We start from the raw sequence: 17,453 nt of genomic DNA, 5'->3' as shown, positions 1-17,453 counted from the left end.
ATGTGTTTTCTTTGTGTTGGTGAACCAAATTGTTATTCGTTCAACATGGCAGCGTATCCTGACTCTAAAGGTCTTTATCTGTGTGAGTTGTTGGCCACACACAAGTACACAGATATTGACAAGTTCCATGCAAATGCTTCCTTCCATCACTACGGTCCGTTGGTAAGATTTCTCTATATGTTTGGTGATAAACACTCTTTGTAGTTCTTTGAATACAAACTGAATGATTCAAGGAATGTTTACTTTGTTTCTAGCCTCCGTGTGTAAGCGCTCCATGTAAGAACGGTGGTGTCTGTGTTCCTGAATATAAATGGAACTCCTATCATTGTGACTGTAGACCAGGATTCTGCGGAACTCACCGCGAAAGGGGAGGTATTGAATCTGTCCTACTTTCTGTTGCATGAAAAACTGAAAAAACAAAACTCATACTGTTATTTTCAATCATCTGTTATAAATTGGTGGTTTACCTATGTTTAACCTTGTGCTATAAAATTAAATGCATTCGAATTAGTCTATTTTACTGCTTTCCCGATAAACATACCTTAGTTTGTTTTTCCTTTAAAGTGCCTATGAAGAGAATTTATGTTCAAACCAATTCCGATAGAAGAAAAAATTTCAAAGAACTTCAAACTCGGTTTTTCGGGCCCTAAAGTGCTCTTATTTTGTTTTAAAAGTGTTCCATGGACTGGTAACGAATAAGCGGGTTATGACGTAGAAAACTGTAAAAACTCTCTATTGCACAAATCTCTCACTTCTCCTGTAATTTTGTATCAGTCAGCGTTGAAATACTCTTGAAATAATTTCCGATAGCGATGTATACCTACCTTCACCAAACTCTACCGAGAGTTGATACATCGTACCCAATTAGTAAAGAAAAAATTGGAGGTTGTGAGTACGGTTCAGCCTTACGAAAGAGAACCACGTGCATGAAACGAAGATTTAGACGCAGACTGACAAAGGTTTCTCGCCTGCAGCAGTCTTTAGGTCAAGATAAGAACAAAAAACTCCCGTTACTAAATGTTTAGTTGTTGCGTTTGGCGTTCTGTTTTCTATGGCGAAATCCATGTTGAAAAAAATGTGTAGCTGTGTTCGTTTCTGTTGCCATAAAATTTTATTCCTTCGCACTAAGTGGGGCAAAGGTTCTCCTTGCTCAGTGCTTTAGTGTTTCGTCGCTGTAGAGTAATTCCCTTAGCAAACCAGATGCTACTTTTACGAAAGAACCAGCTGTATCATGAGGAACGATGATTTTTCGCCAAGAAGTCATCGGGCAGTTTCACTGCAAGTCGCTCCTTTCCTTAGAGATTGCAAAAGCAGAGGATATCGTCGCCGAGCTGATCAAAAGGAGGTATCAGATACAGAGTATCGGTCAGCTCAGGAAAGGGCTTGAACTTGATTACAAATGATGTATTCCTGTTATTGTAATACGATGGAAACTACAATTATTAGGATTTTCATACGATTAGAAAAGCGTAAATGTAGTCATGTGGAAAGACAAGGAGTATGAGTACATCTCAAGCACGTGAATTAAAAAAACAATAAGGAACTTACCATTCTTTGCTTGCATCCGAAAAGAATGTTGAACAATCGTATGCGGTGTGGGAACAGGCATTCTTTTTAGCTGAATTTATGGTTATCTTCCCCTGATTTAACAAGTGGTATGTGTTCGTAACAGCCGTTTTCGAAGCCGGTACGGAGCATAAGACCGACGACATTGAAGAGTAAAATCTCCTCGATGTCGACGATCGAGGAGCGTCCATTTTGGCCATACAGCTACATCCTTTGGAAATTAGTGTATAGAAATACCCGGTATATGTGTATTATTCTTGTAGCAAACATCTTTTAGCGCTCCAGCCACGCAATGCGTTCGTCCTTTCTTCTAGATTTCTCCTTTCTTTACCATAGTTACCGACGTGTCTTCACAGTTTTCTACGTCACAACTATGTAACGTGATCGTTTTGGCCGCGCGCTTGATGAAACACTTTTTGGCCGACAAATCGTAATTTCAAAGCGCAGAAAAATGGTCAAGGAGAACTTGCTAGGCGCAAAGGTCGATTTTTTATACTTTTAAACACAGCTATCAGAAAATGCAAAAAATAAAATTTCTTGTACATGTCGTAGGCACTCTATCTTAATCTTTTACTTCTAAATTTCTAATGTTCTTTGTTATTTGTTTTTTAGGAAATCGAACTCGCAGTGACATCAAGTACTGCAATCCTGAGGCTAAAAGTGGCTCTTATGTCATCGACCCTGATGGAGAGGGTGGAGTGAAACCATTTAAAGTCTTCTGTAACATGACTGACAAGGGCGGGATAGGAGTAACAGTTGTCAGTCACGACAGTGAAAGCAGAACTTTGGTGGAGGGGTTTAGTGACCGTGGTAGTTATTCGCGCAGTGTTACTTATAATGAAACCAGTCTAATTCAGCTAGCAAGCTTAACAGCTTCATCTTCTCACTGTGAGCAGTTTATCAAATACGAGTGCTATGATTCAGTGCTCCTTTCCAATGGTGACATGTTTGGCTGGTGGGTATCACGTGATGACGAGAAGATGGAGTACTGGGGTGGAGTCGACTCTGTTCCATTCAAATGTGCATGCGGTTTGAATAACACGTGCGTGGACACCAGTTACGGCTGCAACTGTGATAAGAATGATTGGAATTGGCGAGAGGACAGCGGTTTACTAACAGACAATTCCAAGCTTCCCGTGATTCAATTGAGGTTTGGAGATACTGGTGTTAATGAAACAGGATATCACACGCTTGGAAAACTGGAGTGTTATGGACTCATCTAGAATTCACATTTAAAAGACAACTTGAACATTGTATTCCCTTAATCAGACCTGAATAAAACGGAGGTCCATGATAGTTTAGAGAAATGTAGTGAATTGGTAATTTGATTGTAATGTAGTAAGAAAAATGGAGAAATTCATAATGTGTAGTTAAAAGTATTTTCAAAAACTTGTTACCGAATGTCATACTCAGTGTTAGACTGCTCAAGTGTTTTGGACTCATTTAAGACTCAAATACAGGTCATTAACTTTAAGTAGTTGCTATAGTGATACTTGTGTGTCAAAACTAATTTGTTTTTAATTAACATTTCCCTTTAAGCGCGTTTGAGAATTCCAAGAGACGTGAAAGCTGTTGCCTGTGGTGAAAAATCTGCCATCATTTTACAAAACTCATACATGCTTCTAATTCGTTGGAATATATCTTTGATGTAATTTGATGATGACACAATTTGTTAACCAAGGCAAAAGGGAGACGACCAAGTTGGAAGTTAATCTGCCAAGGAAATCTTAAACAAGAGATTCTAAGGACGTCAAGTTGCAAACTTTCACCCCTATTTGAATCCAATAAATACGCTCAATTTGAAAATGACTGTAAGTCTTATATTAGCACTTGAATTCGAAGCCTACATTAGATAGTCATCTTTGTTGTAATGGCCTGATTAATCTTAAAAGCAACTTTATTTCGGTTTTATTTCCCTCTGTTTTGATTTTGCAAGTGATTAAATTATTTGGCTAAGACATTTTATTAGACCGAGCTCGATGACCTCTCGTTGGCACTTTCGGCATTTCAATATAAGCTCGCGAATTCTCAATACCACTAAACAATAAAATGTTATGTATTGTGTTAGGGATTTAAATATTTGTGACCATTACAGTCACCTTCAGGACAAATTAAATTAATACTCTTTGTCACCTTCACTCCCCCTACCCATGGAGCTTGAAAATGCATTCAATTGTTTTATTTTTTGAGTAATATGAATTATAACATAGCTAGTAAATTTGCCTACTCAAATTCAATTGCGCGAGCGTGCTTCATATTCCTATTGTGCACACTCATGACGTCAGCAAACAAATCCCTCGAGGAAAAAAATTTTCCATCAGGTTGAAAATGTTATAAAACAATTGGTTCATACGTCAGCTGTACGTTCATCAATATATGAAGCACTTGGGAAGATTGGAGAGCACTGAAGAAGCTAGAGTTGCTCTCGGTTGCGCCTTGAGCAACTCTTACGCATCTTTCTTGCCCTCCAAACCTCCCGCGTGCTTCATATCTCGATGAACGCACGCTGACGTATGAACCAATTGTTAAATGGCCCGCTCTTCGAATGCTCTGAAATACCCTTTAAGTTACTTCGATATGTGTTTATTCTGTGATCATTTCCGATGAAGTTTGGAGGGTTCAATAGGGGGGGTCATTAGGGAATCAGTAGGGTGGGTGGGTGGGTGGGTGAGTGGGTCTTCGCCATTTTCGTAATTGCATGCATTTCTCTGCACATATCTTAATTAGTAAATCGTTGGAGGTCTTTAAAATTAAGTTTACTTTGTCAGAAAAAGACCGAATAGGTGCAAACATAATAAACCATCAATAGTCAAAATTGGAAAAAAAATCAACTTTCAACATTAACCCCTTTATTGAGACCTTCTTTTAACCTTTACTTTGAAAAGTCTTGTAACTCTAAATTATCTCCGTATTATTATTATTATTATTATTATTGTATTATTCAACATTAACCCCTTCATTGAGACCTTCTTTTAACCTTTTCTTTGAAAAGTCTTGTAACTCTAAATTACCTCCGTATATAAAAAATTATCCAGTTTCCATCAAAGTGGATTTGGAATATTAATTGATAACGAAGCAACAAAGTATATGTCATTTTTAAATATATTTATGCATATAGCTGCCTACGTTTTGTTTCAATAAATCACTTTACAACAAACTGTTGAGCAAAATTTCTAAAACTATTGATTTATGAAAGTATTCGGTTGAACCAGCCATATATTTTTTGGCGATGATATTTAGTTAGGTGTTCAGATACAAAAAATATTTTGTTTTAAGTTTATGCAATTTCTCTTTTCGATCATCTTAATTTCAAAGATGAAGCGCATTCGGAATGAGAGATAAAAAGCAACGCATAAAAATATAGCATCATTACATCAACTTTTCTAAACATGAGACATAACGTGTCAAAATATCTGAATATTCGCCAAAGTTATGACTTCTTTATCGTATAACAGTGGAATGAATTAATTATTGTGCTTCTGCAAGCCGGAGGCATTCCGCATTTTGACGCGTAAACAAGTTTATACGTAATTAAACGATACCAGAGGCTGCAAAGATCTTCCGACGATCTTTTGGTATATTCACAAACATTAAATGATTTTTTTTTGGTTCCCTATATGGCATACGTAAACAATTATTCGCCTCCACTTTGGTGAATAACTGTTGATTATTTATTCCTGTTATCCGCGAACTAGCATCTCTGGGATACAAGGCCGCGAAACGTTCATTTCAGTGACGATAATGTTCCAGTTTTTTTTCCCGTTGATTACGATAAGTTACTCATCAGTTCTAAATAACTATCCCTGGTAAAACGCCCATCGTTCGTTCTCTCTATAATGTATTTCCTGACGAAAACGAGTTGTTTGTTGTCATTATAGTGCACTAATAAACCATTTTTTGCATCTCAGGCTGATACAAGTCGAAGACTATTTTCTTTTCAATCTAGTTATGTAGAACAAATGTAATTCAACTCTGCTTTGCAGGCCTTGTTGAAATTGCATCTAAAGTAATCCTAAACGAGTACTCTGACCATTTCTCCTAGGTCAAATGTTATTCTTTGCTAATGCTGTAGCATGTTCGATAAACAATATTCGCAAATATGAGTTTTTCTAACTGGATATTTGTTTCTGAACTTTTTACAAGAAATATTTAATGAGTAACTGTGCAATGTTTATATTTGAGACCAGTATATTGTTTCATTGAAAATGCTAATATACGGAGATGAAACGACTGACATTTTTAGCAAATAAATTACATAATCGAGGCTCGCTCGTTTTCCGATCCATGTAGAGGATTTCCTAACATTTTTAAGAGATGTCAGACAGACATAACTTAGATAAATTTCTTCAATTTCTTTTAGCTGAACTTGTTCCAATTTAAAATGATTATTGTTTATTAATTAGATAAGCTCCTTTTAAGTCACGAAGAGGAAATCTGCCCAGTATCTGCCTATGATCAGGAATTCGTCCGGGAGGTAATGAAAAATTAGTTTGATATTTGGTGTTTTTAATTTTGTCCAAAAAAGAAAAAACTAAAAATTAGAAAAGAACTTTTTTTCTTTCACAAAAACCCTTCTAAGAGGAAAGTGTCTCGGCATAGTAAAATAATAAAAATATTACATAAACAACCGCTCCCTCTAAAAGGGGAAAACAACTTTAGCTTTTGTGGTTGGTGCCAATTTATAGTCAGTGTCAATTTATTTCATATATTGTTAGCCTGGTGCGAGCCAAAACATAACTCCTTACAGAAAACCTGCTAACAGGGACATGTGAAGGAGTAACTAGAAATTTATTTTCAAGTTTGTTGTAGAGTAGGGAGCAGAGTACCAAAAATCTCTTTAAAATTAACAAAAACATTAGTTCAAACCAATATAATAAATCATTAGCATTGTCAGAGTTAATAGATATTGATATGAATATTTAAAACTTTTTAAACCTGTTGTAAAGAAGGTATTAATAGACATCGTTTCCTCCATAGGAAAAAACAACAGTTTGAAAGCAATTCTTGTTAAAAAAAAAAAAATCTAAAAAAGTATTATGCAGGTTTGTCAAGGAGAGTTTTATTTAAGATGACTTTTTAAAACTTACTGTTCCACCTTTACTTCCCCTATAGTAGAAGTTTATCCCACCTATGGCACCTGCTTCATAGATGTGGCTTTTAATTCATAATTACTGACAGGCAATTATAAAGGACCTATTTTTCATTTGAATGTAAAGTCTGCGGTATCATACAGCAACTCATTCCGGTGGTGAGAGTTCGTCAGCCACTGTCATACTGCTTTTGTTACTCTTGTTGTTTCTTCCTTCTTTGTTAGGATTGTTGCTTGCCACACAAAACAGCGCTCTCTATCGATATCCAACTGGCCGTGCTTCGTTTGGTAAAATCAAGTGCGACCCTTTCTACTTGTCATGGGCGGAGAAACTTACATCGTCCATGGTGGAAGATAAGTTAGACTACACTTTCCTTTGCGTTGGTGAACCAAAGTGCTATTCGTTTAACATGGCAGTGTATCCTGACTCCAAAGGTCTTTATCTGTGCGAGTTATTGGCCAAAGACAAGCACAGAGAGGCTGAAAAGGCTCAAGCAAATGCTACCTTCCATCTCTGCAGTCCGTTGGTAAGATCTCTTCATATATTTGGTGCTTAACACTCTTCGTATTTCTTAAAATAGAAACTGGATGATTCAAGGAATGTTTACTTTGTTTCTAGTCTCCATTCTAGCGCTCCTTGTAAGAACGGTGGCCTGTCTATGTTCCTGAATATGAAAGGAACTCCTATCACTGTGATTATCAGCCTGGACTCAGTGAAACTCACTGCAAACGTGGAGGTATTAAGTTCATTTCAAACTGAGAGGTACAAACTCTAAAGTAGAAGTCATACTGTCTTCTTTAGTTATAACTAAATGTCATTGAAAACTTTGTGCAACTGCTTCCATCTACATCTATAGTGTCCTGCAACATGTTTCCAATATGAAAGGTATTGAAAGTTCGACCTTTTCTTCATTTTTCATGGAAATGAAACTTTTGAAAGATTAATATATACAATCTCTTAAATGGCTTCTCGCGTCAGTAGTTCTCTTTTCCCGTAAGAACGGGGATAATCTTTTGTGAAATAGTCGTTTCTCTGTGTCTTTTTACTTTTCAGGAAATCGAACCTGCAGTGATATCAAACACTCCTACCCTAGGACTCCAAGTGACTCTTACGTCATCGATCCTGATGGAGAAGGTGGAGAGAAACCTTTTAAAGTCTTCTGTGACATGGCTGACAAAGACGGTGTTGGAGTGACAGTTGTCAGTCACGACAGTGAAAACAGAACGCTGGTGGATGGATTTCAGGACCCCGGCAGTTATTCGTGCAATGTCACGTACCAGGGAACCAGTCTCCTTCAGCTGACAAGTCTAACAGCTTCATCTTCTCACTGTGAGCAGTTTATAATGTACGAGTGCTATCACTCAAGGCTCTTTCGCGATGGTTACGGCTGGTGGGTATCACGTGATGGAGAAGAGATGAAGTACTGGGGAGGAGTGGATTCTTTCGATTACAAATGCGCATGCGGCTTGAACCAGACATGTGCAGACCCTGAGTACGGATGTAACTGCGACAAACTTGACCAAGAATGGCGAGAGGACAGTGGTTTACTTACTAACAAGTCCAGGCTTCCCGTGAAGCAACTGAGGTTTGGAGATACCGGCTCTACAAAAAGTGATCAGGGATACCACACACTTGGAAAGTTGAAGTGTTTGGGACTCATATAGATCGTAACTGTCTACCCGCTATTTTTAGACTCGCCTGTTATAGCGCTGTAAAGTAACATGCTATTTGTTATGATAGTTCGCTGCCTGAAAGGAATTCCAGGATGGATAAATATCAGTAGGAAGGTTAAAATGTTTGGCGCATGTGTTTTAGCATATTAAGCATAATTTTAGGCGCCGAAGGCGCCATTGTCGCTGCTTGTAGTTTGGAGACGGAGATGGTTGACGGTGTGAAGAGCATTTGTGAAAACAATAAACATGTAGTCCAAATACCGTGAAATTGAAAAAAAACCCGATAATCACTTACAGATTTGTACAATATTGTTGTACAGTATATGACGATTAAGCAACTTCGTGTGTTTGCGTTGTTAGTCTCCCAACATTCTGACAATTGTACTTTTCAACAAACTCGGTCCTCGAGATTTTTCCCGTAAGCCTTAGACAATCGTTGATATAAATTCTCTTAGATTAAAGTGAGCAACTCAAGTACACTGCGCCAACGAATAATTCGAAGGCCCCATTCTAACTGAGCCGTTGGTGAGGCACTATCACTGTCAAAAAAATGAAATGAAATAATACAGACCGCAACAAATAAGTTACTTATAGTATAACTGCCTGCACGCATAAGCTTCAATGATTCCTGAATAACGTATCAGAATCCTAAAGAGGAATGTTATGGTTGTACCACATTTGCTTACCTGATTGTTTATCATGTAAAGACAGATTTCTCTCGAGAGCTTCCTCTTCAGAGTTTATCGGTCAAGTTGTTATACTCTAAACCAAAACTATTAAGACCTCTTTCATCGATGACTGGCCTGGTTTATACGATTAAGAATGCAAGTCAAGCTGGACGTTTAAAAATCAGTTTGAAAACCCCTTTTGTAAAAGTCAATAGAAACTAAGTCAGTGAATTATTTAACGCTGGGAGCAAGAAAGATGCGTGAGAGTGCCTCCAGCTACTCGAGCTTCTTGAGTTTTTTGAGTCAATTTACTTTTATGTTAAACATTCTTAACAGGGTCCTCCACTAAGCTTCATTGTGTGCAAAAATATCATTAGCACGATAACAAAATAAAGCAACCTCGCGCTATTGAATGTGTAGGTTACAATACTTGTTTAAGTGGACAGTGCTGGTACCGACAAAATATTATCAGCAGTCAAATTTAATGATCTTGATCACAGTGATCAGTCATTTTGACATAGACTTCTCAGTTTTCTAGCTTCTCCAAATAACCAACACAAGGAGTATTGCATAAAAGCTAATTAGTTATCATATAAAAGGACCTCTTGTTGCAGCGTTTAGATCATCCCTGTTGAAGGCACTATATAGGCAGGAGTGTCGAAACGTTGGGTCTATGAATTGTAACTTCTTCGGTTACATTCATTCAATCTGTAAACCAGAGTAGCATCAAACCATGTCTGATTGTCCACCTGGTTACCGTGTGAACTTTAATATTTTCTATATTGTGGAAGGTCACAAACTTGCCTACTTTTGATCACGTGATTTCTTATACATATCGAAAAGCTCATTCATCTGAACTTAACATCGTAAGCCTCAGTCGTCTCAGGGTAAAAGCGAGCTATTTCTCAAAAATAGCCAGCTTTTCTCTTCTCTTCTTGTTCTCGGCATGATGTTACCCAAATACAGAGTAGTAAGTGAACTTTTTTAATGAATATTTTCTAGTGAATTTTAAACAAACCTTTACCGTTTCTGGTTAATTATTGTCTGCCACAGTAGTTAAAATGTATATATCTCACGCCCTGTGCAGATCACAGAGCTGCAATGCTCGAAGGGAATTTGTACATTCTACATTACGAATGTCATTTCTTGTTTTCGTAAGAGAAGGTTATAATGTTCTTTTCTATCGACATGTGCAATATCAAACCCGTCCATTCATTTTCGCGCAGCTCTGTTACCTACTTTATTTGACGTGGTACAAAATCAACGGACAATTATCAGCCAATAACCCCATGTTAATATTTGTCCGATTATTTCCGTCGAAAAGCAAGAAAGCCAACGTAAAAAGCCCAACAGTTTCACTTTCTCGACTTAATTACTTGAAAAGGGAGAAAAACGAACTTATTTTGTAGAGTCCACAGGTGCTGGGAATTAAAGGCTGATCTCAAATGCTGCTCTAGAAAGTACAAAAAAGATAACAAAACTTTGTTTTATACGCAAGATACAAAAATTAATGAGAGGGTTATAAAATAAATATCCCCCCTTCTAGCTTGCTGGCATGTCGCCTGATAATGCCCTTGGCTGAGAGATTGTCCTCAAAATTTCAAATTTACCCTCAAAGCCTTGCTTCTTGGCCAAAGATTCATTTTTTGGACAATTTTTCGGTCGTGGACATTATCAGCCGACATACTCGACATAGCCGCCTGCCTTGACAGCCTTCTCGTGTTTTTCCTTTAATAATAAGAGTGTCAATTCTAAGTACCAGTTTCTTCCTCACTCCTAAGGTCGTCAGGCAAGGTACTGGTGAATGTTTGGAGACGAAGGTGCGGAAGACTATAGAGGTCTAGGAATTTATTGGTCATCAACATGCACGAGTAAAACTGCTTGACGCCAGTGCTGTCAGCCGGGGCCATATAAACTTTGATGATCTCACTGGAGATATCAGCTGTGGAACGGACTTATGACGTACACATTACACTCATGATGTCGGATATAGGGGAGAGTGTGGGGTTCCGCTCCCCCACCATCAGGATTTTTTAACTACTTGCCTAAAAGCAAAATTCTTTCAACGACAGGATCGCATATGAGTACTCAGCTTGAAGAAACTAAAGCTTATCATGTAGAGATATTCAGTACTTTGTAAAAACTAAAACAAATACAAAAAATTGTTTTCTGCATCGAAGTTTGGACTATCCCCTCCCCCTTCCCCCAAATATTGAAGATGAGAACCGTGGTAAATCCAGTAGAAGTGAGCGTTCCAAGATCGACGAGAAGAGGCACGATGATGCACATCAATGAAATTCCGGGAAGTATCAAACTGTAGTAAATCCAGAACACAATTCTTATGGGAGGAGCCCACAATCTCAGAAAGGTTTCATCGATAAAGAAAATTGAAAAAAATGAAACTTCTCAAGCCTATTTTATAATTAACAAAATGTCGTGATCTGTTCTTACACAGAGCAACATCTCTTTAATTAGAAAGCTCTACAAGTTTTAATACGAAGTGCGAAAGCTTATGTTACAACAAAATGCATTGGACTGTTCTTTGAATAAAGCGACAGCTTTTTAATTACAAACTGCAAATGATACTCATAAGAGCGAAAGTAATATTCCGGGGTGCGACAGTAATTTCAAAGAGAGAAGATTATGTTACAAAGTGCGACAACTTTTTTATTAAAAAGCGAGGTAAGTGTACTTATAAAGTGCGATAGTTATTGCAAGGGCGATGATTATTGCGACAGGAAGTTAAACAGGTGAAACACATCAACATACTCCAAGACAACGAAACTTTCCTAAACGGGTGGGGAGATCAAATAGTTAAGATGGACCAATCTAGCAACCAAAATAACCCAGCTTTTTTACGAAGGAGGCTTTCGTATTTCAATACTATTATGAACGATGGCTTTTGTCTGACGTACACGTTTCTCACGTGAAACGTTTATTCCATTCATATACGTTAATGAAGTATTATTTTGAACATAAGCTCAAGTTTCACGATACTGACATAGTCTTGGCTCTCGTGGATTTGAATTTAGATCGATGTAGTGAATTGTATACGGTAATTTTCCTTTAAACTTAACATAAAAAAATAATGATTAGGGAGATTAAAGTGGGTGTATTGACAGCCGTCACTTAAAAATTAAAAATTAAAAATTAAGTCCTATTTTTAATTTCGCGTGTTATTTTCCCATTCCCGCTCAGCTTTGTAACAGCCCCCCAGCACGCGTCAACGCCGACAGGCTAAACAGCGTCAAATAGCTTGCTTCAATGTGATCGGATAACAGCCTTGACAAGCGTGAAGTGGAAATACATTTATGTAAACAAACTCCGACGCCCCGAAAAAAATTTAAGTAGTTTTCTCTGGCAAAGTGCTTTGGCTTGAGTTTTGATCTTTGGAAAGTTTATTGTTGGCTGGTATTCAGTCAATTTTCGTGAAGTTTGATGATAATGTCAGAATTATAATGAACCCCAAAAGTGTGTCCCGGATTTTCGATTTTTCCTTATTTCTCGAGATATGGCGACTACATTGAAAACTTTGCTCAAGAGTGCTACTTTCAAGTTTAAAAGATATTAATCCAAAAATAACGAATCGTAAAAATATAAATCCCGGACACCCTTTCCAAGTTCAAAATATATGCAGATCACGTTCCGATATAAAAGAAACGTGTTGATTAAAATGCGTCGTCCTATAAACTTATCTTGTAAAGCGTCACGGCGTGAGAGAATAAGCTCCCGTTCTGTTCAATGCATATCTCAAATCACTCTTTATTAAGTTTTAAGAAAATGTATTCTTTTACTGGAATAGGGCGCATAATTTTAGGCTATCTCAGTTTGAATGAAAGCGCTAATTTTCCATCTGTGATACTTTAAGCTCAAAGTATCACCTGCTTTAGATATCAAACGTTCACCACTCTTCGATGTCTTTTGCGTTTTTCCCCTTTGTCTTTTTCCGCCTGGCAGTTAAGAGAAAATGGGTTTTTTTCACAAGTGAGTGACATTTTTTCAGTACACAGAACATTTAACTAAGTATTTAATTCATAGAAGAAACAAGAAAGTTCTTGTTAACGGACAAATTGACATATAAGGTTTTGCCTGACTCACGTGCAAACTTGGAAATGACAAATTAAGTAAAGAACCACAACCGCTGAACCTGTCATGTGACAGGAAACTTTCCATCAGTTGATCAAACAAAGCGGAACTTGGAAATTTCACCACACGTATCACTATCTACAAATATCTAACTTCCGCCACGCTACAGCGTCCCTTGTCTTTTACCGTTTGGCAGTTCAAGATAATACTTTTAAATTTTGTAACGCTCTCAGTGTTTCACAACTCAACCCATCTGTTTCACCTGCTCCTCCTCCTTAGATAATTGCCATATCATGACCCTTAATAAATGCCATACTAGAAAATTATCACTCTGAATAATTATATATTTTTTCCTTTTTGTTCTTTATTTATCGCTGCTGTTGGCTGACGCAAGGCATTCAGGTGTTAAAAGTTCACTGGCCACTATCATGCTGCTCCTGCCTCTCTTAGTGTCTTTTCCTTTACTGTTTAACTTGATGTTTGCCATGCAAAACAGCGCTCTCTATCGATCTCCAACAAGCGATCTTTCTTTCGGTAACTTTAAGCGCGATCCATTCCATTACTTGTGGGCAGAGAAAATTTCATCATCCATGATGAGAGATCAGTTGGACTGCGCTTTTCTTTGTGTTAGTGAACCAAATTGTTATTCGTTCAACATGGCAGCGTATCCTGACTCCAAAGGTCTTTATCTGTGTGCTTTGTTGGCCACAGACAAGTACAGAGAGGCTGAAAAGGTTCATGCAAACGCTACCTTCCATCACTGCAGTCCGTCGGTAAGATCTGTTCATATATTTGGTGCTTAACACTCTTCGTATTTCTTCAAATACAAACTGGATGATTCAAGGAATGTTTACTTTGTTTCTAGTCTCAATGTGAAAGCGCTCCTTGTAAGAACGGAGGTGTCTGTGTTCCTGAATATGAAAGGAACTCCTATCATTGTGAATGTAAGCCTGGATTTTGCGGAACTCACTGCAAACGCTACAAATGTGGAGGTATTGAATTTAGTCTTTTACTGTTGCATGTGGTAGATCTGGAAGAGTCACATACTGTCATAAACCACTATTCTTGTATGTATATGGTTTACCTATTTTCAACTTTTGGCTATGAATTCAATTTTAAATCGGTCTATTGTACTTCTTTTCCCTGATAAACATTCCCGTAAAGAGAAAATAAATTTCGTGTTCATGTCAGGCACTTTATATTAAGATAAATGAAATCTTTTACTTCTAAATTTCTTATGTTCTTTGTTGCTTTGTTATTTGTTTTTCAGGGAATCGAACTTGCAGTGACATCAAATACTGCAATCCTGAGGCTAAAAGTGGCTCTTATGCCATCGACCCTGATGGAGAGGGCGGAGTGAAACCATTTAAAGTCTTCTGTAACATGACTGACAAGGACGGGATAGGAGTAACAGTTGTCAGTCACGACAGTGAAAACAGAACACTGGTGGATGGGTTTGAAGCCCCTGGTAGCTATTCGCGCAGTGTTACTTATGATGAAACCAGTCTAATTCAGCTAGCAAGCTTAACAGCTTCATCTTCTCACTGTGAGCAGTTTATTAAATACGAGTGCTATCAATCACTCCTCCGTTCCAATGGTATCATGTACGGCTGGTGGGTATCACGTGATGGCGAGAATATGACTTACTGGGGTGGAGTCAACTCTGTTCCCTTTAAATGTGCATGCGGTTTGAATAACACGTGCGCGGACAGCAGTCACGACTGCAACTGCGATAAGAACGATAGGAATTGGCGAGAGGACAGCGGTTTACTAACAGACAAGTGCAAGCTTCCCGTGATTCAAATGAGGTTTGGAGATACTGGTATCTCGGGAGGAGAAGAAGGATATCACACGCTTGGAAAACTGGAGTGTTATGGACTTACTTACTGAGAACTCACTAAGACTGTATGTTGAACATTAAAAATATTACTTGAAGACTTATTCTTTTTCTCAGATCTTAATTAAAATGGAGGTCCATGACAGTCAAGAGAAATGTAATGAATTGGTAATTTGATTGTGGTGTAGTGAGAAAAATGGAGAAATTCAAGATGTGTGACTAAAAGTATTTGAAAAAAATTGTAGCCGAATGTCATACTCAGTGTTGGACCACTCAAGTGTTTTGGACTCATTTAATACTCAAAAAAGGGTCACTAACTTTAAGTAGTTGCTATAGTGATACTTGTGTGTCAAAACTCATTTGTTTTTTACTTAACATTGCCCTTTTACCGCGTTTGAGAATTTCAAGAGACGTTAAAGCTGTTGCCTGCTGTGAAAAATCTGCCATCATTTAACAAAACTCATACATGCTTCTAATTCGTTGGAATATGTCTTTGATGTAATTTGATGATGACACAATTTGTTAACCAAAGCAAAGGGGAAACGACCAAGCTGGAAGTTAGTCTGCCAAGGAAATCTTAAATTAAAGATTCTAAGGACGTCAAGTTGCAAACTTTCACCCCTATTTGAATCCAATAAATACGCTCAATTTGAAAATGACTGTAAGTCTTATATTAGCACTTGAATTCGAAGCCTACATTAGATAGTCATCTTTGTTGTAATGGCCTGATTATTCTTAAAAGCAACTATATTTCGGTTTTATTTCCCTCTGTTTGGACTTTGCAAGTGATTAAATTATTTGGCTAAGACATTTTATTAGACCGAGCTCGATGACCTCTCGTTGGCGCCTTCTGCATTTCAATATATGCTCGCGAATTCTCAATACCACTAAACAACAAAATGTTATGTAATGTGTTAGGGATTTAAAGATCTGTGACCACGACAGTCACCTTCAGGAAAAATTAACTTAATACTCTTTGTCACCTTCACTCCCCCTACCCATGGAGCTTGAAAAAGCAATCAATCGTTTTATTCCTCGAGTAATATGAAATGGCCCACTCTTCGAATGCTCTGAAATACCCTATAAGTTTCTTCGATATGTTTTTATTCTATGATCATTTCCGATGAAGTTTGGAGGGTTCAATAGGGGGGGGGTCATCAGTGAATCAGTAGGGTGGTTGGGTGGGTGAGTCTAATTTGTCAAAGCGAAGTTAATGATTTTGACGAATTTTCGCCATTTTCGTTATTGCATACATTTCTCTGCACATATCTTAATTAGTAAATCGTTGGAGGTTTTTAAAATTAAGTTTACTTTTTTCAGAGAAAGACTGAATAGGTGTAAACATAATTTATGACTCGTGCTAAATCAACAACAAACTTAAAGGGATTTTAACTGGTAATAAACGTCAGCTGTCAAAGGTACTAACATCGTCAACCGTCATTAGCCCCAAGATTTAAACCTCAAGAGTCAAAATTGGGAAAAAAATCAACTTTACTTTGAAAAGTCTTGTAACTCTAAATTACCTCCTTATACAAGAAATTATCCAGTTTCCATCAAAGTGGATTTGGAATATTAATTGATAACGAACCAACAAAGTACATGTCATTATTAAATATATTTATGCATATAGCTGCCAATGTTTTGTTTCAATAAAGCCCTTGCAATAAAGTGTTGAGCAAAATTTCTAAATCTGCTGATTTATGAAAGTGTTCTGTTGAATTAGCCATATAGTTTTCGGCGATAATATTTACTTAGGTGTTACTTAGGTGAAAAATATATTTTTTTAAGTCTATGCAATTTCTCCTTTCGATTATCTTAATTTCAAAGATGAAGTGCATTCGGAGGGAGAGATAAAAAGCAACGCATTACATCACCTTTTCTAAACATGAGACCAAAAATCCCTTTAAAATTAACAAAAAACTGGTTCAAACCAATTTAATAAATCATTAGCATGGTCAGAGTTAATAGATATTGAAATGAATATTTAAAACTTTTTAAACCCGTTGTATAGAAGGTATTAATTGACATCGTTTGAAAGCAATTCTTGTTAAAAAAAAAACTAAAAAGTATCATGGAGGCTTGCCAAGGAGAGTTTTACTTAAGATGACTTTTTAAAACTTACTGTTCCACCTCTACGTCTCCTATAGTAGAAGTCAGAAGTTAGCCCCAAGATATAAACCTCAATAGTCAAAATTGGGGGAAAAAAACTCTAAATTACCTCAGTATATAAGAAATTATCCAGTTTCCATCAAAGTGGATTTGGAATATTTATTGATGACGAACCAACAAGGTACAAGTCATTATTAAATATATTTATGCATATAGCTGCCAATGTTTTGTTTCAATAAAGCACTTTGCAATTAACTGTTGAGCAGAATTTCTAAACCTATTGACTTATAAAAGCATTCTGTTGAATTAGCCATATAGCTTTTGGGGATGATATTTACTTAGGTGTTCGGATAACTAAAAATATTTTGTTTTAAGTCTATGTAATTTCTCTTTTGGATTATCTTAATTTTAAAGATGAAGCGCA

General features: G+C 37.1%; 3 protein-coding genes and 1 pseudogene across 3 annotated transcripts; all 4 read left to right on the top strand.

Moving 5' to 3' along the window:
- LOC131791788 (contactin-associated protein-like 2) lies at window positions 1-3,403 on the top strand. The gene is made up of 3 exons (XM_059109179.2): window positions 1-162; window positions 255-372; window positions 2,179-3,403. The coding sequence occupies exons 1-3, from the start codon at window positions 1-3 to the stop codon at window positions 2,787-2,789; spliced, it is 891 nt and encodes a 296-aa protein (XP_058965162.2). The 3' UTR covers window positions 2,790-3,403.
- A 3,548-nt stretch (window positions 3,404-6,951) lies between these two features.
- Window positions 6,952-17,453, top strand: part of LOC131791829 (contactin-associated protein-like 2) — a 28,583-nt pseudogene continuing 18,081 nt past the window's right edge.
- Window positions 7,714-8,467, top strand: LOC131791770 (neurexin-4-like). Its single transcript, XM_066163114.1, has one exon. The coding sequence runs from the start codon at window positions 7,823-7,825 to the stop codon at window positions 8,318-8,320; it is 498 nt and encodes a 165-aa protein (XP_066019211.1). The 5' UTR covers window positions 7,714-7,822; the 3' UTR covers window positions 8,321-8,467.
- On the top strand, window positions 13,481-15,558 carry LOC131768851 (contactin-associated protein-like 2). Its single transcript, XM_066163109.1, has 3 exons — window positions 13,481-13,856; window positions 13,949-14,075; window positions 14,354-15,558. The coding sequence occupies exons 1-3, from the start codon at window positions 13,512-13,514 to the stop codon at window positions 14,971-14,973; spliced, it is 1,092 nt and encodes a 363-aa protein (XP_066019206.1). The 5' UTR covers window positions 13,481-13,511; the 3' UTR covers window positions 14,974-15,558.

This window comes from Pocillopora verrucosa, chromosome 3 (genome assembly GCF_036669915.1).
Source record: "Pocillopora verrucosa isolate sample1 chromosome 3, ASM3666991v2, whole genome shotgun sequence".
In the NCBI taxonomy this organism is placed as follows: domain Eukaryota; kingdom Metazoa; phylum Cnidaria; class Anthozoa; order Scleractinia; family Pocilloporidae; genus Pocillopora; species Pocillopora verrucosa.
This window is presented reverse-complemented; position numbering and strand designations above follow the sequence as displayed.

What these genes read in the sequence shown, in the direction of transcription:
- LOC131791770 (XM_066163114.1), top strand. Translation starts at nt 7,823, where the DNA reads ATGGCTGACAAAGACGGTGTTGGAGTGACAGTTGTCAGTCACGACAGT.
- LOC131791788 (XM_059109179.2), top strand. Translation starts at nt 1, where the DNA reads ATGTGTTTTCTTTGTGTTGGTGAACCAAATTGTTATTCGTTCAACATG. An exon ending in TCCATCACTACGGTCCGTTG is followed by an intron (nt 163 to 254) that starts GTAAGATTTCTC and finishes CTTTGTTTCTAG; the next exon opens with CCTCCGTGTGTAAGCGCTCC. An exon ending in AACTCACCGCGAAAGGGGAG is followed by an intron (nt 373 to 2,178) that starts GTATTGAATCTG and finishes TTTGTTTTTTAG; the next exon opens with GAAATCGAACTCGCAGTGAC.
- LOC131768851 (XM_066163109.1), top strand. Translation starts at nt 13,512, where the DNA reads ATGCTGCTCCTGCCTCTCTTAGTGTCTTTTCCTTTACTGTTTAACTTG. An exon ending in TCCATCACTGCAGTCCGTCG is followed by an intron (nt 13,857 to 13,948) that starts GTAAGATCTGTT and finishes CTTTGTTTCTAG; the next exon opens with TCTCAATGTGAAAGCGCTCC. An exon ending in CAAACGCTACAAATGTGGAG is followed by an intron (nt 14,076 to 14,353) that starts GTATTGAATTTA and finishes TTTGTTTTTCAG; the next exon opens with GGAATCGAACTTGCAGTGAC.